The 23,939-nt window shown below is 40.0% G+C and overlaps 1 protein-coding gene across 7 annotated transcripts in view; it reads left to right on the forward strand.

Moving 5' to 3' along the window:
• Window positions 1-23,939, forward strand: part of Tbc1d30 (TBC1 domain family member 30) — an 80,093-nt gene that overhangs the window by 20,207 nt on the left and 35,947 nt on the right. For 2 of the 7 annotated variants that reach the window (XM_063255076.1, XM_063255078.1), the window contains exon 1: window positions 21,916-22,196. The exons of 4 other annotated variants lie outside the window; for them this stretch is intronic. In XM_063255076.1, the coding sequence (XP_063111146.1) occupies window positions 22,028-22,196 (169 nt within the window). In that variant the 5' untranslated portion in view covers window positions 21,916-22,027. Of the gene's footprint in view, window positions 1-21,915; window positions 22,197-23,939 lie in introns of those variants that run through there. One more of the 7 variants, XM_063255077.1, reaches the window with a different exon arrangement.

A 23,939-nucleotide genomic window follows, 5' to 3' on the forward strand; every position in this document is an offset into this window, starting at 1 on the left:
GAGACAAAGAAGTCACTACATCTTTGTAAAGAGAGCAATGTAAGAGGAAGATATGATAATCATAAATATATGTGCAACAAATACCAGCACCTCCAACTATATAAACAAATATTAGCAGACATGAAAATGAACACTAACAGAATTGTTCTGGGGGATCCCCATTCTCCACTGTCCAAATAGATCAACTATACAAAAAATCAACAGTGAAATGGCAGAAATGAACCAAACATTTGAACAACTGGATTTAGCAGACATGTACAGAGTGTTCCCATCACACATCAGAATATACATTCTTTTCAGCTAATATAGGACATTCTCCAAAACAGAACACAAACTAGCTCATAGAACATGCTTAAGTAAATGCATGGGAATTGAAATTATCCTGTGTATATTGTCCAGCCATAGGGCAATGAAATTGGAAATTAATGGCAAAAGAAACCTTTAAAACTTCATAAACACATGAAAAATAAATGATACCCTCCTGAACAACCAATAAGTTACAGATAACATTAACAAATTAGACAGTTTATACAATAAACAATAATGCCAATACAATATACCAGAACTTACGGGGCAACATGGAAGCAGTCCTATAAAAGAAATTTATAGTGGTGCATACCCACATCAGGAAAACAGAGCTCAAATAACTTAATTGAACCTCAAACTTGTAGGATAAGAAGAACATGTCAAGCTCAAAGCTTGTAGGAGGGGGGAAAAGTATAAATATCAGAGCAGAAATCAATGCCTTGGAGACCAAGAAAATAATACATAGAATCAGTGAATTGAAGAGTTTGTTTTCAGAAAGATTAAATAAAATCGACACTGTCTTAGCCAACTGTATCAAACAATAAAAAGGAAAGATAAGAGTCAAGTATTTGCAATGAGGAATGAAAAAGGTGAAATCACAATGGACTCTTCAGAAATTCAGAAGATCATCAATATTTATTTTGAGAACCTGTATTTTAATAAGATGGAAAGCACAGAAATAGATTTCTAGATACATATGAATTGCCAAAGCTGAATCAAGAAGATATGAAAAACCATTATCATGGGCTTGGGGTATAGCTCAGCGGCATAAGAGCCTGCCTGGCAAGTACAAGGTCCTGAGTTTGATTCTTGGTACAAAAAAACCCCCAAAAAACGATATCAGTCAATGAAATTAAAGATATAATTAAAAACCTACCAACAAAGAAAAGCCAGGACCTGACAGATTCACTGTTGAATTCTACAAGAAACTTAGAGAAGACCTAATGTTGCTAGTTTTCAAACTCTTTAATGAAATTGAAAGGAAGCCATACCCCTAAACTCATTCCTGGAAGCAAGCAATTATCCTGATACCAAAAATCAGAGAAAGATCCAACCAAAAAGGAGAACTATAGTCCAATCTCCCTAATGAACATAAAGACAAAAATCCTCAATAAGGTATTGGGTAACAGAAAGCAGCAAATAATCAAGATGATGATATACCATGACCAAGTAGGATTCATCTCAGGGATGCACTATGATTCAATATACACAAATCAATAAATGTAATATACCATATTAACAGAGCCAAGGACAAAAACCATATGAGCATCTCACTAGATGCAGCAAAAGCATTTGACAAGTCTTACCACCCATTCATGATAAAAAACCTATAGAAAATTGGTCTTAATATGCTAAAAACCATCTATGACAAACCAACTGTCAACATCATACTAAACAGACAAAGACTGAAAAATTTCACGCTAAAATCGGGAACAAGACAAGGATGTCTAGTGTCACCACTCTTATTCAGTATAGTTCTGGAAACATTAGCCAGACCAATTAGTCAAGAAAAAATATTTGCTGAAGAGGATCTGCAGAGCTCACCAAATACACACACACACACACACACACACACACACACACACACACACACACACACACATATATGCTTCAGCAGTTCACTATACTAATAAATGGCTGGAAGCTAATGACCACCAGTTTGAGCATCTTTTGTAATTGCGGAAGCCAATGGTAAACTTGCATTAATCTCATGATATCTCAGTAAATTTAGTATTAAAATATTTATACAAGTTTTTCCTGGTGTATAAACTGTTTTTGGTGGGCTCTGTATATATTGGCAGATGATATTTTAAGAGCACATTCACATTTGTGTATTATCAATACCAGTTGCTAATTTTTCCTTTTCTTGCTAAAAAAGGGCATCTCTTATTTTTATTGTGCAAAATACATATAGCAAAAGCTTACCCCCTCAAACCTTTTCAGTGTAGAATTTAGTGGCAATAAATATAGTCACATTGTTCAAGTATCACCACCAACCATTCCACTCTTACGAAACTGAAACTGTATTTAAGTCTCCATCTTCTCCCTCCTAACCCCATCAACCACCATTTAGCATTTACCCTTTTGTGATGAGCTTATTTTAGTTACCATAATCACGTTAAGTTTTATCTATGCTGTAGCACAATGCTGTATAATACTAATCCTGCAACATGGATTTTTTAAGGCTGAGTTCCTGAAGGCCAGTATTCATCGTCTGTATATATGTTGTGCATATATCATGTCCTCTTATCTCTGGACACCTGGGTTGCTTCCACCTTTTGGCCATTGTGAGTAATGCTACTATGAACATGAGTGCACCTCTGGTTTTTAAAACGTGGCAGGTCTATCTTTGTACTGTGTGCCCAGTGCTATATAGAATACTTCTAATAACTTGAATTCTCAATAGTCCTCATTCTGTAGCATTTTTCTATCCATTTGTTTTCTGGCCTATCCCTTTTTCCACTTTCTATGTCATGAATTGTTTTTCGTAGTTAAAATTGTTTTATCTAGTGTCCCTCTACATCTGTGTGCACTTATGCTCTTCCTCGTATTAATGGCTTTGGATCACTAATGTTATCGATCTTGCCTATCTTTTTTCTATATCTCATGGAATTGTTCCTATATTTTGGGATCCTTGGTAGCAATGTATTTTCCTCCTTCACTTTCTCCTCCTTTTCCTCTCATCAAACTTTATCTTTTATATTTCTAGCCATTTCATTGGAGGAAAGAGGATTAGCAGTTTTTTAAAAATGCTTTTTCCTTATCCTTTACACCTGTGGCTCTTTCTCCACCTTCCATGATCTCAAGACTTTTGGGAAATGAAAAGTGAGTATCTGAATATATTGTACTAGACACAGGCAACAGATGCACTAGTGGAACTGTGGGAAGGATTTGTTTCTTGTGGCTCTGAATTGGGCCATCCTCCTTCTCTATTCACGTGTCCTTTGTTCCTGCAACACTGTCTTTTTCCACCTTGCTTTGCCTGTGACTTCTCCATCTCTCTGTGACTCTCTGAATTACGCCCAACATGAGTAATGTAGTGTAGCACATTTACTGAAGGGTTTATGGTAACAAAGAGGGAAGTATAGAATAGAAAATAATGGGAAATTGATAACCACTGAGTCGGATCTTAGCCAATAATGTTCCCAAGTATTCTTTAATGTTCTTCTCTTAGGAATTCCTTGTTAATCTTTTCGTGTAGACCCTATTAATATACTTTACAGCTCATCCATTCATACTGTTAGGAAATAAGACTTCAGAACCTAGAAAGTAAATCTACAGCACTGACCCAATGTGGAGGAGTGAGAAAGAAGCAAATTTGCTGCCTGTGACATCCCTCCTCTGTCTTACCTGGGTGACATCAGGATGGTGGAGGCATTCCAAACATTTCTCTTTACTAATATTGATTTCGAATCAAACCCTATCTCAAATTTTATAATAAAAGTTCAGGGGAAAATCTGAAGTGTTGGCTAACTCTCAAAACTTCAATATCATAAGTGGTTCATGAGATTTTTTTTTTCCTAGTGAGTTGCAAAAGTTTTAAAACACTTTAAGAAAAACTGGGCAATTTGGTTAAAATCATCTAAAGATACCTTGAGGCACCGTGATTATGACAGTAGCTCTCTCACAATAGGAAACGCATTAGTGGCACAAAAATTATTCAAAACTGATTATATCCTGTGTTTGCATTATTTAACAACTCTTTTTGGAAAGATTCTTTGCTTTATTTTTTTAGCTTACTAATTTATTTCCTGTTTCCCTTTTCACATTTGGCAAATGAATTTCAGAGGCAAATCATTTTGCAATTTCTTGAGAAACTTCAAAGTGGCCCAGATTCCTCCAAGATGTGATATAGAGTGGGTGGAGGCTGAAAGGAAACCCTGAGAACCCTCCAAGTCCTGTCTCTGTGTGCTTAAGAGTGACCCTGCGTGCCTTGTCATGATACCATAGAAGATCCAGCCTATGTTGTTGGCCCACTCAAGAACACTCATTTCCTCTGGAATTACGGGACTTTGTTGTTGTTATAAGCTGGCAGCACTACGCTGACCTTGATGAAGTTGTTATTTCTACCAGAAGGTAGAAATTAATTGTGTTAATATGTAAATAATGTAAGTTTGCAGAATGCTGGACATCTCATTCAGTTCATAATATAAATGGGATTGTAAACAAGTCTACTTTTAGAACTCCTAAAATGTTTTGATACCAGTCAGATTAAAAATACCAAGCTATATTTTACTGACATAGTGGGTACAATATGGCTTCAGAGTGAGACAGACCTGGTTCAAATCTCAGCTCCACCACTTACTTGTATGGCCTTGGGAAAGTTATTTAACCTTTTGGTTCGTTTGATAATTTACTTGTGTATGCCTTCCTTTTTTTGTCTCCCAGAATTAAAAAATCAGAGAAGTATGTGGGAAAATACAATAATTGTCTATATTCTCGCTACTCAGAATTAACTAGTTATGCCTATATGACTAACATTTTCCTTTAGTCATTTATTCCTATACCTAGGAGACAGTCACTCCAATAATGTATGCATACCTTTTCCTACTCATCATTTGTTGGGAAATATCTTGTTGTGTTAAACAAGATAAACTAATTAAAGCACATAGTCCAGTGCCTGCTCTTTGGTAAACCCCTGGAGGATGCTAGTTGCTGTCATGATTAGCTTTTGTTACCCTCCTCCCACCCACACTTCTTTATGTGCTAACATGCTAATAATGCTGTAATGCCAAAAAATAAAAATGTAGTCCTGGTAAATTGAAAAACTTATAAACACAATTTTTGACAATCTGTTTCTGTTTGTTGGTTATATTTGTAACCCTTAACTTGAGAAATGGCTGTTAATACATGTAGAATATAGAATGTGCCATCAATCTTATTTACATAGCAAATAATGAAAATATGTTCAAAGACTAGAATTTTATAATAAATGATGGGTTGAGTTTGAAATGAAATAGTTGAACCAAATTTCAGAAAATTGCATGCATTATTTAAAAGGTTGTAATGAAGGAGGAATAGAAAACTGAGAAGAAAATTGCTCACTTAAATTCTGCTATGAAAGATTGATTTCTTGCTTGCACTGATCTGGAGCCAATGGCTATTGTGCAATTAATGCAGAGCTTTATTAATCTTTGAAGAGCAGGAAAGGATTGGCTTGTCAGCTTGTAGCAAATGCTTCTCAAGTAATATGTTAAAAAAATCAAGATGATGAAAAATGTGGGCAATTTTTCAATTTAAATAAATGTTCCTTTTTATGGGCTTCCTGGAGTGGTTTTGCACTACATGTTTAGGTCAAGTTGGATGGAAGTATAATTAAAGAGAAAAGACACTTAAAGCGACCTCATGATACTGTTGGTGATATTTAAAAGTGTTATAAGGTTAAAATGTCTTTAAAAATGCACTAAGTGCCTGTGTGCTATTGTATAAATGATAAGAAAAATACTATTTAGAGAATTTACTGTGTTCCAGGCACTAGAATAAGTGCTTTACTTACATCACTTGTTCGGTAGAATAATCCTTATGAAGTAGGTATTCAATTGGCCCATTTTGTGGATGAGGAAACAGACAATTACCAGCCAGGTTTACATAGTTTCTGAGTGGTAAAGCAGGTATCAACCAGGCAACTGGTTGGTTCTAGAGCGTGTGCTTTTTAGCTGTTGCCCTATACTAACTGCCCTTTTGCCTGCAATTATAAGAATGTATGGATCTGATAAGAACAAATACATGGCATCAGGGTATCACATATTTTGCAAATTTGTCAGGGAGATGAAGAGTAATATTTGGATTTTTTTGGTACATTGCACAAATATCGGTCAGAATAACTACTTGTAAACACTTCTGCTTATTTCTCTTGTTTTTGAATAGAAAGTCATTTTATTTTTGAGTGGGCATGACTCTCTTCTTGATATGTTGAATTTATGATTTCATTTCTTTTTAATAATTTATACCCAGAGTGTCAAAAGCACACAGTGTCCCATGCTAGCTGCAAGCAGGGGAGGGGAGAGACTCAAAAATTAATAAGAAATAGTCCCCACAGTCAAAGAAGTTTATGATTACTGAGAGGAAAAAGTCTGCCTATAAATAGTACAAGGGTATGGATGAACTGGGTTGGGAATAGGAAGTGTAGCATATGGGATACAGGTGTTATTGCAGGTAACCTTTTTTTGTCTTTTTGAGACAGGGTCTCACTATACAGTTCAGTCTGGCCTTGAGCTCACTTTGTAGCCCAGGCTGTTCTCAAACTTGCAATGATCCTCCTGCCTCAGCTCCCTAGCGCTGGGATCATAGGAGTACACCACCAGGCCCAGCTACAGGTAACCTTTTAAAATGTCAAACCAGCAGGAACCCAATCTGCTATTCTTTGTATGCCACTGATACAATTAGAAAGACATTTACTGAATATATACGATGTATTTCTCCCTGTGCTAGAAAATTATTTTGAATTTTTCCAAAATACACTGTGGTACAGATTGAGTATCCATAATCTGAAAACCTAAACTGCTCTAAGATGTGAAACTTTTTGAGAGTCAACGTGATGATGCCATAAGTGCAAAATTCTATACTATGAAATTTTGCTTCATGCACAAAATGATTAAAAATATTTTATAAAATTATCTTCAGGAATATAAGGCCTATATGAATCATAGATGTACCTAATATTTAGACTGCGGTCCCATCCATAAGATTTCCCATCAGTATGTGCAAATATTCCAGAATCTGAAAACACAAAACCTCAAATTTGAAATACTTCTGATTCCAAGGAATAGTAAATCTGTATTTAGCTTTTAAGTAAAAGGAAAGTTTTAAATTTAGAAAAGCCAGAGATAGGTTTTTGAGGATATAATCTACTCTCTCCCTGAGAGCTGGTTTATCTGATTGATGCTGGCATTAGGCCAGACTAACATGCTGCTAAGTGATACTCTGTAGTATACAATGACTAAAGACAGGAATAATTAAAGGTGACAACACTGCGGTATTAAGTACATGAGTAGAATGTGCCATGCAGGTACTGCTTCTAGAAGAGAAGAACATAGAAAATGTGTTTACTAAGAGATCTTTGCTTCCTTAGGAGATTTTCTTTGTTATCAAAGATTTAGGTTGAATTTAAATAACAGCAACATACATATATGCCGTAGGATACACTGGTGGATTTCTATATGTTTATTACAGTAAAGATAAAAGCAGATGCAAGTCACTAGCTAACTATGCTCTCTTTGAAATGCTCTGGACTATACTGACTGATGTACCATATAATTTATGTTACCTTTAAGTATCTATCACTTACGTGATTCAGAGATGGGCACCTTACTTTCAATATAGATTCTAACATGATTTGAAATTCTTTTAAATTCACTACCACATGGTTCAACTATAGCTGAATGTTCCACTAACCTGCATGTTGAGAACATAGAAAAGAAAAATGGCTCATTTCTGTTAAATATTTCTCTAAAGTTATATTGACTTTTTATTTTTTAACTTTTTTTTTTATCAGTACCAGGGATTGAACTCACGACCACCTGCTTGCAAGGCAGGTGCTTATGCTGCTGAGCTAAATCCCCAGTCCCTAAAGTTATATTGACTTTTGACATACGATGCAAATTCTCTTTAAATAGGTCTAGGTTTTATTTGTGGGAGTTGCTTAATAAATATTTTGAGTAGTATTTTTTTAAAATCTGTGTTCACAGCTGCTTTATGGGCTTTCTAGGTAAAAATAGCCACAGAAATGTTGTACATATGGAGGTAAAAATGATGAACTATGGCTATTCAAAAAGATGTTTCAAAATTAAATTCTGCTAAGACTTTTTAAAATTAAAATTTATGTTGGTTTCACAAGAAAGATTACTGTACAGCAGTTAATTGAATTGGAGCACAACAAATTTAATCATACAACAATAAGGAAATAAATTCATAAAACAATTTATAGCTTTTAATTTACATACATATACCTAATCAGGTATATTTAAAAACTTTCAGATGATGATTTGGGCTCAGTGTAATTGCCAGAACATGTATGCCTATCCTGGACTCTTATAGAATGAGACTAGTGATCCAAAGATAATATAAAATTCTTGATGAATACATAAAAAATGATTTGTTCAGAATACTCTTTTTGAGTATGGTTTCAAGCTGCGCCCATTTATTGATAAATATCTCAATGTGATCCTTCTTTATAAGCCAAACAAGTATGTTTTGTAGATTTTTTTAAATAAAGACTGACACCAAAAGGATTTTTATTTGTTTAAAGTTCAGTTTACCTGAAAATATAACGACCCAAACTATGTTCTGTAGGTGCTATAGATGGTTATGTAGTTTATATTGGATTGAGGTATTCTAATGGGATAATAGAATCTCTGCATACCATTTAAAAATTGATCACAGAGAATCATAGGGTTGGAAGCTGTTTGTTTCTCCTCCCAGATAGTCCATCCTCACATCATTTTAAATGTCTTTTCCCAATATGTTGCTTACTGGTACAGCTTCTGCCCAGCAGCTTGACAGGTGAGAGCATTTAGGATCTTCTTGAGGCTGTGTGTTTATTAGTTGGTACAGTCTTAGGTTTGCTGACATTTGGCTGTCTACAACACCCACTTAACAGATCTAATTTAGCCCTGTGGACAAACACAAAGCTAATCTCAGGATTCCTACTAGGTGAGCAAGGGCAGCAGGGCAAGAAAGCAAAGAGGAGGTCTGACAGGACCCTGTGCCCAGCTGGACTTGTCTTGTGGGTGCTGTGCTGGGGTGGACTGCTTGCAGCACCATGTGAGCCGGTTTCTTTCCAGTTACAGCACGTACTAACGAAAGGAGGCTGAGTGTGTGCCTTGTGCCATGCCCTGGGCTAGACTGCTGGCTTTCATTGCATTGTTCAATTATCAAAACAACTCAAATGTTTATTCTAAAAATGAAGAAACCAAAACCTAGAAGTTAGGTCTCTTGCACAAAGAGATAAAGCTAGTAAGAACTGGTGTTGGAATTCCAGCCTTGTTCGGTGGTGGCCAGCACTTTTCTGATGCACTCCATTGCCTCCTGGAGGTCTTAGCAGTTGTCACCTGTGTGCCATCACATAGCCCTTGTCCGCCCACTCATTTGTGTCATTTCTGAATGCACTCAGCTTGCAAGGGTGACACTTCGAGCCTGGCCAGTCCACATTATTGTTGATTCTAATCTCTTCTTTCTGAATGCTTCTCTTTTCTTATAAAAGGCATTACCCTTGTCTAGGCATGTATAGTTTTAGCCAAATGAATCTGCAACAATCAATGTGAGAAACTTCTTTTATACTCTTCCACTGGGTCAAAAGAATCACAGAGTAGCTCGATGTTAAGGGTCAGGGAATCTAAATTGGCCAGATTAAGTGATGGTCATGTTTTCTAAAGCAACGAATCCAAGCTTTGCAGTTGTACTGTTAAAGTGAAAGGGGATTGCAATTATCAAAAGAACAAATGAGTGCAGGTCTTGTCTTATTCTCAGGTGAAATTTCATAGCTCAGTGAAAGCTCTGGGGAAGCACTGGGTCATACAATATATAAAAGGTACATAATGTTACCTTTACAAAGCGCAAAGAGACAGTCACACTGCATGATAAGTGAGCCCTGTCACTGTCCTCACTATGCTCACTGAGCTGTAAGCTCCTCGGGGTGGAGCATGTTGTTTATTCTTTCATTTTCCTAGGTCCCCACATGGTGCCTTTGCCACTGCAGTTGACCGATCAATAAGCATCTATTTCATGAATGAGTGAATAAAAGAAATATGACTTTTTATGGATCAAGAAATCTCATCCTGTAGTACTGAATCAATTTCAGTCATTTTGAGGCAAGAAACTACTTCATAGAAAATAACAGGTTGAGAAGAATAATATGATGATTTCTGAAATCTTAGGTTAATTATGTGTCTGAGATTTTGTGCATTTGGCTGTACAGGTTCATTTCCAGTATGGCACTCAGAAATGGAATTTCTGTTCCAACTCTTGATAAAATTATCATATGTAGATATAGTTTTAATTTTGAAGTTTGTGGTCTGTAAATGTAACTGATTTTCCCCCCCCCCAAGATCTTTCATCTAAACTGATGAATATGCTTGGAGGAAATGCTGGAAGTGGTTCTGTTTTTGAAAATATCTTGAAGAGTGTAGTCCTAAGAAAACCTAAAAAAGAATAGAAGGTAGAAAAATAAGACTTATAGTTGATACATTGTGTCAACTGGAGAAGTTTAGAAGTTTAACTGAGAGACCCAGCAGGGAGCCAGGATCCTTAGTTTGTAAATATCCTCATCTGGTGAAGGAGGAGGCCAAGGAGATTTTGTGAGTGTTACATCTGCCTTGGGATTGGGGGTTGGAGGTTGGGGTGATGGGGTGTGGACTGCATACAATATAAGGGAGGAAAAGAGGCTTGCTCTTGCCCTTTTTTGCTTTGGCTGCTGCCTTGAAGTGTTGCCCCTGTGCCATGCCACCCTGCCTTGGAGCCAGCTGATTATGAACTGAAATCCCAGAAACAATGAGCTAAATAAATGCTTCCTTCCTTCATTTTGGGTGTTGGGCATTTTGTCCCAGCAATGAGAGAAGTAACCAAGACAAAGACTGAGTGTGATTTGTGGTTGAAATTTCAAAGCTTCTTTGTTGCATGCTTGATAGAGCCCTTTCTCTGGATTTAACAGACTATAAACCCACACCTGTTCTACAGGATGCCTGTTTTTAAACAGAGAAATTGTTTTTATGGCTAAGTGGAGAAAAACCATATAAAAAAGAAGTAAATTGTTCCATGTCCGTAATGGGACTTGTCAGGTGATTATAAAGTTTTCCTTCTCCCTCAGTTCTTCCTGCTGCTGCTCCCAGCCCTGCTGCTGTATCTCTTTCATGAGGGAAAAATGGCTTTGATATTCATCACCATGAGCTCACAGTGTGTGGGCTCCACCCTTGATAATGAATTGAAGAAACTACTCATTAAGGTCCTACTTTTACGTAGGTCTGCAGAGAATGTTAACTTCTCATGGAACTGGCCATAATACTGCTTTATTCGGTTTTCTATCACTAAACAAAATGTTTGAGGTAATTAATACATAAAAAGGCTTATTTTTGCTCAGTTTGGAGGCTTCCCCAAGAGGTCATTGACCCTATTGCTATGAAGCCAAATCACTCACCTCATCAGGAGCTAAGGAGCAAACAAAGACGATGAGACCAGGGCCCCCCTGTCTTCTTCAAGGGTGTACCCCAGTGACCTCCCACCAAGACCTCCCACCAAAGACCTCCTGCCCCTTAAAGGTTGTACCACCTCCCAGTCATACCTTTGCTGGATACTCAAGACCCAAACTCCACCAGGTAGAGTACTAGAGATGAAGAGGAACTGTTATTTCTATTCCCCAGGAGTTCACAGATCTTCACAACATTGTGGGGAGAGGGAAGAAGGGCATCGTTAGTTTTATGCCATCAGACTTACACACATTCAGTTATTAGGCGAACAGCATGTACCCATCTTCTGCTCAGAGGGAGACAGCATGGATCTAATGATCTGGAAAGATCCCATCGACCCTCAGAGACTCATGAACTTTTCGCGAACAACTCATGAACAACTGCCAGGAACTCTGCAGCCCCGGGAATGAGCTGCAGGCCTGCTGCCTCCCAGCAGCCAGCCCCCCTGTGGTTTTTCTCTGTCCTTGCAGCAGTCATCTGGGGCTTTTTCTCTTGGTAATTGTCACTGCAAGTTCTGTTCATTCCCTGAAGAAAAGCACGTAGTCCTTTTTTATTTTAAAACTTTACTGTAAACAAAAATAGCATACTTGCAAACTTTTAGACCTGACCCCCTTCTGGAAGCCCTAGGGGACACAGCTTTGCTTCCTTACATTGCACTTTCTTTTCCTTCAGACGGCTTCCTGTCTTCTATTAAAGGAAAAGTTTGCTTTCCAGAGAGCCTCATTCCCAGCACGTAGATGCAGGGAGTGCCACATGGTCCGTAATTCTCTGTGTCAGCCTGGGAGCTTGTGTCTCTGGGGGTGTCCCATGGTACTGGGGACTGGATTCAGACATTCAGGGCTTGAACTTTTATCTTCTTTAGCAATACAAAAACAATTTCCTATCCAATGTAAAATTTACACTGAGCCTTCCTTTCCCTAAATCACCTTAAATCGTCTCTGTGCTGAACCAAGCCAACGTGGGATTTGCCACAACATGAGTTGTTGGTAACATTTGATTAGTAACCATCGCCCAATGAGTAAAGGGTAAATGTGCACCAGCCTGGCTGCGGGAAGCCTCAGGCAGATCCATGCTGGCCTGTGTCCTGGGTAAGCTGATGTCACATGACATGTTTTGCTTTTGGAAAACAGTATTCCAGACATGAAATAAGAAGCTATGACTCACACAATAAATATAATACTAGACTTGTGCTATAGTTGCTGTTAGACTATTGTATTTTACTACTCATTTAATTATCTGTTTGCTACAAAAGTTGGCAGTTTTGGCTTTTCCCTCCAACGTAAACAAAATAATGCTGTTTTAATTCCTTTGCTACTTATTGTTGTAATAATGGAAACCTTTTTTTTTTTTTTAAGTTTAAGTTTAAGTTCTAAGCAGTTTTAGAATGGGAGTCTTTAAGGAAGTTGTTTTTCTTTTTTCCTTTTTTTTTTTTAGGAACATCTGTTTTTCTTTGAAATAAATCTAAAGGAGATGAAATGGAATGTTCATGTCTGATTAACAAGCTCCTCCACTGCTAGGAAGAAAGGTATTATAATTGAAAAAAGAAGTTTATAGACAGGTCTCTTCCTACACATCCAGGTGGCCTGGCTGTCCATGATCCAGACCTTGCCTGTGGCAGTCCAGCTGATTTCTTCAGCTCCCGAGCAGTTGAGCGAACCCAGGGACAATGACTATGTTAGCTGGTCTGTACATTCTCTCCTTTGCAGCAGCCTATGTGGGAAGCAAAATAATAATCAGAGGTCTGCATGGTGGACATGGGTCAGAGCCAAAGGGAGCAGGGTGGTCTGCATGGCATGTGTCATACGGCCTCAGGCTGGATGTCCTCTTCACCAGCTTGTGTCGTGGAGCAGAGCTCATCACCCCTCCTCTTGGCTGGTGAGGCTGCCTCTCAAGCTGGACCCATGGGAGATGCTGTATGAACAGTCTCTCTTGTTAAAACTGAGCACAACCCCCTCTGGAAGACAAGACTGTGCATGCAGCGAGTGGCTGTTCTTCGGGAGCTTTCTGCTCCTGTAGGTCTTTGCCTTTGATTTTGGGTGTTGACCACCATCTCCAGTCCCAAGGCATATCGAGTTTTCCACAATACTGGACAGGTAAAGGCAAACATCAGTACTCTTTCTGTTGTCTTCAGCATAGCTGAGGTAGGCTGGAACTGTGAGTGGATATATTATTAAAATTAAGAGAAAGCTAAAGGATATCAAACACATACTTAAAATTGTAAAAGCATCAGGCTGATGAAGGAAGGATAGACTTCGGTATCTGAGCTTGGTGCAAAAAGTTGGGAAGTCTAACACAAACTGTTACTAATGACCATTTCTAAAGAAATGCTCTTTCGAAGAGTACTACTTTTTTCAAGCCTCTTTATCTCAGGTAGCTACAACTAAATAGCTCACATAGCCCATAATATCTTTGTTTGCTTTGGCAGTTGACTAATCACATTGTAACACATTTTTCTTTTCTTTTCTTTTCTTTTTTTTTATTTAAGGAGAAAAAGGAAAAAAAAAGCAGAAAAAGGGTACAAGTTATACAGAATTTCAGAAAAAAAGTAAACAATAGGAAATCACTAGTTAATGGAACAGATTTTTCTTTAAAGGATTATCTTTGATTTCATTTATTTTTAACAGGTTTTATACTGTTTTTCCTTTTTTTCTGAGACAGAGTTTCACTATGTAGTTCCATTTGGCCTTGAATTCACTTTGTAGCCCAGGCTGGCCTTGAACTCTCAGCAATCCTCCTGCCTCAGCTTCCTGAGTGCTGGAAGAATCAAACCATTTCTAACATTGACCTCAAATCCTGGGGGTACTTCACAAAACCCCAAATGTACTGATCACCAAATAACCATATCAGAATCATACGAATGATTTATGTGACTTATTCAGAATAGTAGTATGAAAGCATTTAAAAAATGCTCAGTATTATTTGCAATCATTGTTTTTGGTATTCAAATGGTTTCCTCTTTGGCCAACTGGAGCCTCTTTATGCTGCTTTTGTGTTCTTCGGACAAGATGCCATTAAACTTGAGGCACTTCCTTCCTTCCTGAGTTCATCAAGATGTTTTAGGATCATCTGTCACCTTTTTCTGATCCAGGCCTGGGTCCAGTTACTCCTCAAGACAGCCTTTGTTCCTGTCAGTGAAGGAATGGTTTTAAGGCTCACAACCTGGTGCTGGTTCACTGTTGTCTGTTCCTCTAAAGGCTGACTCACTGTCTTTATTTATTTATTTTTATTTTTAATTTTTTTGGTCTTTATCCTTTTTATCGGTACCAGGGATCGAACTCACGACTGCCTGCTTGCAAGGCAGGTGCTTATGCCGCTGAGCTAAATCCCCAGCCCCACTATCTTTATTTTTTAAAAGAAGTAGATTGTGTTCATATTAGTATTTTCAATGTAAATATGATAGTATTTTAAAGAGCACTTAATTTTTTATTGTATTTTTCACTGTCCTGAAAACATCTTGGTTCCATTTGGCATTAATACAGTTATTTGTTTTATCCTCTTGTGCATATGAAGATTAAAAACTCCAATATGATTAGTAATGAGAATACTACTGAAATTTAAGATTTTTTGTAGCTTTATTTGCCATTGGGAATGTATAGCACCATTGATATAAAGTAAAAATTTGTGTTATAAATCAACTTAGTTGTTTTTTCTATGTTCTTACACTATCAATGGAATATTTTTATTTTTATTTCATTTTTGGTTTTTAAGTTTTCTTTTAAAAATTTATTATTAACATGATATTTAAAAAATTTTATTTAAAGGGAAAAAAACCAGAAAAAAGGGTAGCAACAATACAGAATACCAAAAAAAAAACCATGAAGAAATCACTAGTTAATAAATTACATACTGTCATCTTAGAAATAGTTGTTCAAGTTACAAAATTAAAGCATACAAAGTGGACATTCAAACAGTGAGACTGCAAACAGTTCTGTTCAATGATCCAACAAAAACTTCATAATACGGTTATCTATCTTATACATTTAAACATACATGCAGTTATATCCTTTAGAATACTTTCTCTTCCTCTCTTTTTACAATAGCAGTTGCACATTTTGGGGGTTTATTACTCCTACAGTTCTTATTACTCTTTACAGTAGAGATACAATGTGTTATTTATAAATATGATTATTTCACTTATGAGGATAGTCTCAAGTTGCCTCCATTTCAATATGAAGGCCTCAAGATCATCCTTTTTTATAGCTGAGTAATATTCCCTTGTATAAAAATACCACATCTTTTTTTTTTAATTTTATTTAAGGAGAAAAAGGAAAAAAAGTAGGAAAAGGGTACAAGTTATATAGAATTTCAGAAAAAAAACAGTAGGAAATCACTAGATAATGGATTACATATTGTCATCTTAGAAATATTTGTTCAAGTTACAAAATTAAAGCTTATATAGTGGACATTCAAACAGTGAGACTGCAAACAGTTCTGTTCAATGATCCAACAAAACTCAGTAATATCATTGTCTATCTTATACACTTAAATATACATGCAGTTATATAGTTTAGAACACTTTCTTTTCCTCTCTTTTATACAATGACTATTACACATTTTGGGTTTTATTGCTCCAACAGTCCTTATTACTTTTTTTGGAAGAGAGTAAAACCAAATGTGACATAACAGAATAGAGTTGGTCAAATCAAAGGGGTGGACATAATAGATAATGTAAAAACATAATACAAGGTGATCAACAATGGTTACCATAATGCCTCCCGCTATCTCTAATAGAGTTGCCTATATCATCAGTTATAATAAAATTGAACAAAACAGTAAAGAATGAAACCAACAAAACCAAAACATTGGAGACATTACAGGTCTTCAAAAGTAGATAATAGTCAACCAGAATGGGCGTCATAATGAATCCCACTATCTTCACAGCTGTTGTCTAAACTTTCAAACCTGGTACTATCAAGCAAAACAGAATAGAGGAACATCAGTCAAAACAAGATGGTGAGAGCAATACAGGGCTTCAAATCAAGTTAATAGTAAATCAAAGTAGGTTACTATAATATATCCTACTTTTTAAAATTTATTTTCCCTTAATTAAAAGGATAAAATAAAAACGTAAATAATAAAATGGAGATTGAGATAAAAGAGGGCATAACCACAAAACAGTGCAGATCAAAACATAACCATTTAAGCAAAATAGTGTTTCACTACAAGATAATCCCGACATAAAAGTAGTTACCATAGTGTCTCTTTTCTTGAAATCTTTGAGTATAACTTCATATACTGTACATCAAATATATCAAAACAATGTAAAACCATTCAAGAGAATGACAGTATTACAGGGTATTTAGAATCAACTAACAGAAAATGAACAATGGTTTCTGTATAATCTCCTTGTCTATAAAAGTTTTTGTTTATACTATCACATATAATAAGATCCAATAAGATACAACATGTTAAGACCAATGGAGACAGAAGAATAAAATCTTGATGAGACTTCAAAACAAGATGATACTAAATCAGCATTACTTATGATGACATTGTTTTCTCCAAAATAGCTGTTCCTATCATCCAATCTTCTCTGCCTCATCTCTGTTGAGTTCTTTTTCTATCATTAGTTGTCAGTTTGTCTTCTTCATTTTGTTTTCTGCTCCATTCATTGTGGCCTCTCTACCACTATTTCTGGATTCTTCGTATTTTTCTTTTTTAGAATATCCTGCAGTATTCTCTGTAAGTTGAATTGGTGGTTTCATATTTCCCTAGTTCCTCTTTATCCTGGAAGCACCTTGTTTTTCCATCAATTTCCAGGGATAGTTGTGCAGGATATCTCAATCTTGGCTGGAGGTTATTATCTTTCAAAGCTTGAATTATTTCCCCTCACACTCTTCGTGATTTGATGGTTTGTGCCAAGAAGTCTGCTGTAATTCTGATGGGTGTTCCCTTGTAAATGATCTATTTCTTGTCTCTGACGGCTTTCAATATTCTGTTCTCATGTTGGATTTCTGGTATTTTGATTATTATATGCCTGGGTGTTGCTCTGTTTGGGTTGTAGCTGGCTGGGGTCCTGAATGCTTCATACATCTGAGTATCGTTACCTTTTGCTAAATTAGGAAAATTCTCCTATTATTTCTGCAAGTGGCTTTTGTAGTTCATTTGTTTGTGTCCCTACTTCTTCTTTTATGTTCTTAATTCTTAAGTTATAGATCCTCTTATCATCTTCTAGTCTTTGTATTATTGCTGTTTGTTTCTTTGTTATTTTTAAGAAGTTTTTCTTTTCATTCTCCCATATTACAAATCTGGCCTCCAGTTCAGATAATCTATCCTTAGTTTCTTTCAAGCTGTTATGCCAGCTTTCAATAGAGTTTTTAGTTTCCTGGTAATCTCTTTGAACCTGCTTCATGTATTCTATGCTTTCTCTATTTTCTCCATCAAACAATTCTCCCCTCTTTTTCTGTTCTTCCATCCCACCATCTGTTTTTTCTTGGGTGGTGCTTAGCATTTCTCTAACTATTCTGCTTATGTCTAGCTTCAGGTCATTAATAACTTCATTCCTGAACTCGTCTATGAGGCTCTGGAGATAGTGCTTTATGTCTATTGGTGCTGTGTCTGCTATTGCCTGTTTCTCAGGGTTGGGGGCCAAGAGACCTTTCTTGTTGCTCCCTCTTCCCATATTCTTTGTTCCTTATATATGCAAGCATATATAGGAGGCCCAGCTTCCTTCCCTGTTGGCCACAGTCTGTTTGAATTGCCCTGGCTAGGTGTTCCCGCCCACTGCAGCGTACCAGGGAGACATAGACCTGGGCAGCCTATGCGGGGCCCACCCCTCCAGGTCAACCTACCAAAGGCTTCACCACTATGGTGCACCTCCAGGCGCTGGGACCTGGGCCGTGCTAGCCTACTGGGTCTCAGCCAGCAGCGTCATGTAGGCTAGGCACTGCTTACCAATCCCACCTGAGAGGGGAATATGTGACTGAAGTCACTACAGCGCCCTGTTCTGGCAAGTCTGCCCGGTCCCAGAATGTCCTCTGTTGGAGCTCCTAGATTGTGGAAGAGTCCCAGTTTCTGTCACTCACCGCAGGTCAATGCACGGCTCCCCGCCTGTCCAGCTCTCAACTCTGTTCACCGATTCCCGTTCTCAGAGCTTTTGCGTGTCTCTCTCCCTGCCAAGCCAATTGGGACACAGCTGTGGCGGCAAGAAACCCAAATCGCGGCTTCCAATGGCGCGGGCTCCAGCTTCCACGCTGAGGCTTTATCTATTCCTGTTATAGCACCAGGATTACATTCCCAGTTGGTTTCTCTCAGCCCAATTCATTCTTGGGTCAGCAGAGCATATCTCCTCTTTTGCTTAGGATTCCTCACTCCGCACCATTCCTGGATTCTAAGCTGGGTCTTTCAGAGAGCCTCCGTAGCTGCTGCTATCTGTCTGCCATGTTCTCCCGGAAGTTCAAAAATACCACATCTTTTTCATCCACTCTGCAGTTGATGGGCATTTTGGTTGTTTCCAAGATTTAGCTATTACAAATTGTGCTGCTATGAACATGGATGCACATATATCACTGTGATATGACCTTTTCAGATTTTCTGGGATACCCAGGAGAATAACTGGGTTGAATGGAACTTCCAATCCTAGTCTTCTGAGAAATCTCAATAGTGATTTCCATAGTGGCCACACTAGTCTACACTCCCACCAACAGTGGAACAGTGTCCCCCCCACTGCAGCCTCGCCAACATTTGTTATTGGTTGTTTTCTTGATGGCAGCTATTCTTTCCGGAGTGAGATGAAATCTCAATGCTGTTTTAATTTGCATTTCTTGAATGACCATTGATGATGAACATTTCTTCATGTATTTATTTGTCATTTGTATATCTTCATCTGAGAACTGTGTGTTCATCTCAGATGCCCATTTTTGGAGAAGGTTTTTGAATTTGGGGACGTGATGTTTTTCAGTTCTTTATATATTCTGAATATAAGCCCTTTCTCTGAGGGGTTGCTGGCTATACTTTTCTCCCATTCTGTGGGTCTTCTTTTTACTCTGTTGGTGATTTCTTTTGAAGTGCAGAAACTTTTCAATAATATGAGATCCCAGTTGTTGATTCTTTGAAGTGTTTCCCATGCAGTCTACATTTTATTCATGAATTCTCTGCCTACCCCTGTGTCTCCAAGACTTCTACCTACCTTGTCTTCCAGTAGATTGAGTGTTTTTGTTTTAATATTTAGGTCTTTGATCCATTTAGACTTTAACAGGCATGCGTTAACAGGCATGAGTCTAGTTTCAGTCTTCAGCATGTGGAGAGCCAGTTTTTCCAACACCATTTATTAAAGAGGCTGTCCTCCTTCCAGTGGACATGTTTAGCACATTTAAGATGACATTTTTATACAGTTAAATGTATATAAGGCAAATCCAGAGAAGTCTCAGGTTTTTTGTTTTTTGTTTTTTTGGTCTCCACATGGTTTTCTTCTCTATGGGTTTTTAAAATATATTTTTATTGGTGCTTACTAACTTTATAAAATACTGGTTTTCAGTGTGGTGTTTTCACATGTCTATATTTTGATCATACCCATCCTTGTATATCCCTCTCTTCTACTCTCTCATTTCCTTCCTCTTGTCCAAGCTCTCTCCCTTGTATCTTTTTTAGGGGTCTGCATATTAGGGAAAACATGTGATACTTGTCTTTTTGAGTCTGACTTGTTTCACTTAATATGATGTTCTCCACTTCTGTCCATTTGCCTGCAAATGATACACTCTCACTCTTTACAGCTGAATAGTACTCCATTGTGGACATGTGCCTTATTTTCTTTATCCAGTCATTGGTTGATGCATTCAGGGGCTGGTCCTATATTTTGGCTGTTGTGAATTGTGCCTCAGTAAACATGGGTGTGAAGGTATCCCAACACTACGACTTAATTTCTTTGGATAGATGCTAAGGAATGGTATAGCTGAGTCATATGGTAGTCTTATTTTTAGCTTTAGTTATATACTGATTTCCATAGTGGCTTTACTAATTTACATTCCTACCAGCAATGTGGAAGGGTTCTTTCCCCCCTACATCTTTTTTTTTTTTAATTTATTTTTCCTTGAGACAGGGACTCATTACGTAGTTCAGATTGACTTTGAACTCACTGTGTAGCCTTTGAACTCATTATGAGGCAGCGATCCTCCTACCTCAGCCTCCTAAATGCTAGAATTACAGGTGTGCACCTCCATCCCCAGCTGTCACTACATCTTTGCCAGCAAGCATTGTGTGTGTGTGTGTGTGTGTGTGTGTGTGTGTGTGTGTGTGTATGCTTGAGGATAGACATTCTGATTGGGATGGAATATCAATGCAGTTTTGATTTGCCATTTTCTTACTGGCTAAAGATATTGAATATTTTTTTCTGTATACTTATTGGCTATTTGTATTTCTTTTAAGAACAGTTTATCCAGTTCATTTGCCCATTTATTGATTAGCTACTTGATTTTCTTTCGGTACCTGGGATCGAACTCATGATCTTGCACTTGCCAGGCAGGCACTTACACCACTGAGCTCAGTCCCCAGCCCTTGATTTTTTTGGTATTGTCTTGAATATTTTAGATATTAATCTTACATTGGCAAGGTAGTGGGCAAAGATTTTCTCCTATTCTGTAGGCTGTCTGTTCACTCTGTTGGTTGTTTCTCTTATTATGCAGGGACTTTTTAATATGATGCAGGCCTGCCTCTTTGGATCCTTACTATTTCTTGAGCTATTGAAATTCTACTTGGCAAGACTTTGCCTGTGCCTTTGGATGGCTTCAAGTTTCCCCTCTAGTAGGTTCATCCCCAAATGTTTAACAATGTTTTAAACTAGTATTTCTTTTTCTAACGGTTAGCAAATTCAGATGTTTTTATATCCCCTACACTCTTTCCTTTCTCATTCATTTTTATGGTAATAGTGATAATTAGTGCTAATTCAGAACTACTGAAACTCTGGAGAGATGCGGAGACACTTGTTTTTAAAACGGAACGCTTTTTTAGAAGTGCATTTTTCCCCAAGGGAAACAACCATTTTAAAACCAAGTCTCTGACATGCCCTCCACGCCTCCCTCAGCAGCGAGTAAAGAGTTTCACGCAGTTTGGGGTCGAAGCTTGTGCTTCACCATCCGGCAGCTTGCCTGCCCCAGGCTGCCCCGCTGAGGTGGGCCCGCGGAGATCGCCGGTGGTCCTGGACTCAGGCTCGCTCCGGCGAGGCACCGGGACCGGCTCTGTCCCTGCGATCCCCGCCTGGGCTCTGCGGCTCCGGCCGGCGCCCCGCCTGCCCGCGGCGAGGCCGGATCGGGGCCTGAGCGCCGCCTCCCTCCGCTGGCGCGCTCGCGGGCTCCCGCCTCCTCCTCCTCCCGCCCGAGCAGCGCAGCGCAGCGCAGCGCAGCTCCGCACTGCAGATGCCGCCCGCCTCCCCTGCTCGGCGGCTCCCGCGGTGACCCCGGAGCGCCGGCCGCTCCGCACCGCCCGCCCGCCCGTGGGACCCTCGCTCGCCCTCCGGGACGCGCCGAGCCCGCGCGCACAGCCGCTCTGCCGGCGGGCTGCGGGGGACCGAGGCGGGCGGTGGCCGCGCCGAGCCCGGGTCGCTCCGGATGCGGCAGGACAAGCTGACCGGCTCCCTGCGGCGCGGGGGCCGATGCCTGAAGCGGCAGGGCGGCGGCGGCGGCGGCGGCGGCGTGGGCACCATCCTGAGCAATGTGCTCAAGAAGCGCAGCTGCATCTCGCGGACCGCGCCCCGGCTGCTCTGCACGCTGGAGCCGGGTGAGGACCCGGGCTGCAGGGGACGCCGCACAGGCGCGGGGCTCGGCCGGGCCAGGCCGCGCCGCGGTGGTGCCGGAGGACCCTGGCGGCCCGGGAGGGCGCGGCGCGGTGCGGGGCCGGGGTGGGCGGCAGCGCCGAGCGCTGCGAGCGCGGGGACGTGCGGTTCTGCCCGGCAGCCAGGGGTCGCGCCTCCTATTGTGCTCCCGGCTCGCAGGAGGCCAGACCGTGAAAACACTGCGCAGGGCCGAGAAGGGCGCAGGACTGGCCCCGGAGGAGGTCGGAAGGGAAAGCAGCGCTGAGAAGACAGTGGACTACAGTGCGTTCCCTGAGCGTCCCTGCGCGAGCGCCAGGGCAGCTCGCCTGGAGGCTCCGACCTGTGTTTCTGCGTTCGGGCGGGGAGGAGGCGGGAGAGCTCGCTGTGGCTCGGTCCGGGAGCGCGCCTGGCCGGCGAGGGTGGGCCCTTTCCGCCGCTACCCTGTGTTTACACAGCCCAGCATCTCCCGGCTGCCCGACTCCCCTGGCATCCTTCCCGGGGGTTTTAGTGCCCGGCCCTGCCTCCTGCGCACGCAGGTATCTGCAGGAGCCCAGGGAGCCGGCTGTATTCGCGCCGGTGCTTGGCGCCTACCTTTCCCCGGAGTGGCCCCAGCTGGGCTGCACGCGGGTACCTCTTCTCCCTGCACCCTAATGCCTCTGGGACCGAATCTCCTACCCAGCTGCAGGAGATTCGGCCCAGGCACCAAGTCCCCAAGGGGGCACGCATCGCTGCTTTCCGGACCTCGTGGTTTCTTTGTTTTTCTCCCCCTGGAAGTGTCTAGTTGCAGAGACTGTAGTATTTATTCACCGTCTTAAACCCCCCCCCCCACCCCCCTTTAAAGAATCTCCTTCCCACGTTAACAGTGTTTTGTATTTCTGAATCCAGAACAGCTGTGGTTATCAGATGAAACATAAGCCTTCTCCCTTCCCTTATTCAGTTAGAAGAAAAGGGTTGAAAATGACCTGATTTAAGCTTTGCACGCAGGCGGCGAATGATCGCTTCCACTTAAATCCTCTGGCTCATTCTCAATCATGAGAAAGTAGCTGCGGTTTTTGGCTAACCCCAGCTGCGATTCTGCAGTCAGGTAATCGACACGACGCCAGACAGGTGCCCCCTGAACGTCAGAGGAGCATATTTGGTCAAACACATAGAGAACCCAGCAGGTTTTTAGGGTGGTAGAAATAAATTAGCGGGAGGCTGGAGTTGCTGGTCTTTGTTGTGGTAAAGCAAACGTCTGGATTACACGCTCCTCCATTCAGCACTTTGACCCTGGACAGCACCCTCGCCACTCTCTATTTCTTAGGGTTTTACCATCCGTGCCTTGAAGCTGGAGACTCTCTTGGGGTCCCTCTATCGCTCCAGGGGCAGGGCTGCTTTAAAAGGATCCCACAGAGATGACACCCCATGGGAGATTTAATATTCCTTTAGAGAAGAAAGTCATCTATCCAGGCATAGTATGGTTTTGAGCCAGAAGGTTTGAAAAGAAGTATTAAGGCATTGACTGCATACCTGGGATTCTCTACCATCCCTTGACTTCAGAAATCTAGGTCCCAATACGTGTAATCAGAGCTCTCTCCCAGGACTCCAAGAAGAGCATTAAATACTGTCGTACACTTGGGCAAAACAGACACATTTTTTTTCCTGTTTCTTCACTTTCTCTATATGTCTTTAAAACACTAATCTGCTTTGTAATAATAGTGAACAATAAT

This window comes from Cavia porcellus, unplaced genomic scaffold (assembly GCF_034190915.1).
Source record: "Cavia porcellus strain 051 isolate PalLab524CR breed Dunkin Hartley unplaced genomic scaffold, mCavPor4.1 scaffold_8, whole genome shotgun sequence".
NCBI lineage: Eukaryota > Metazoa > Chordata > Mammalia > Rodentia > Caviidae > Cavia > Cavia porcellus.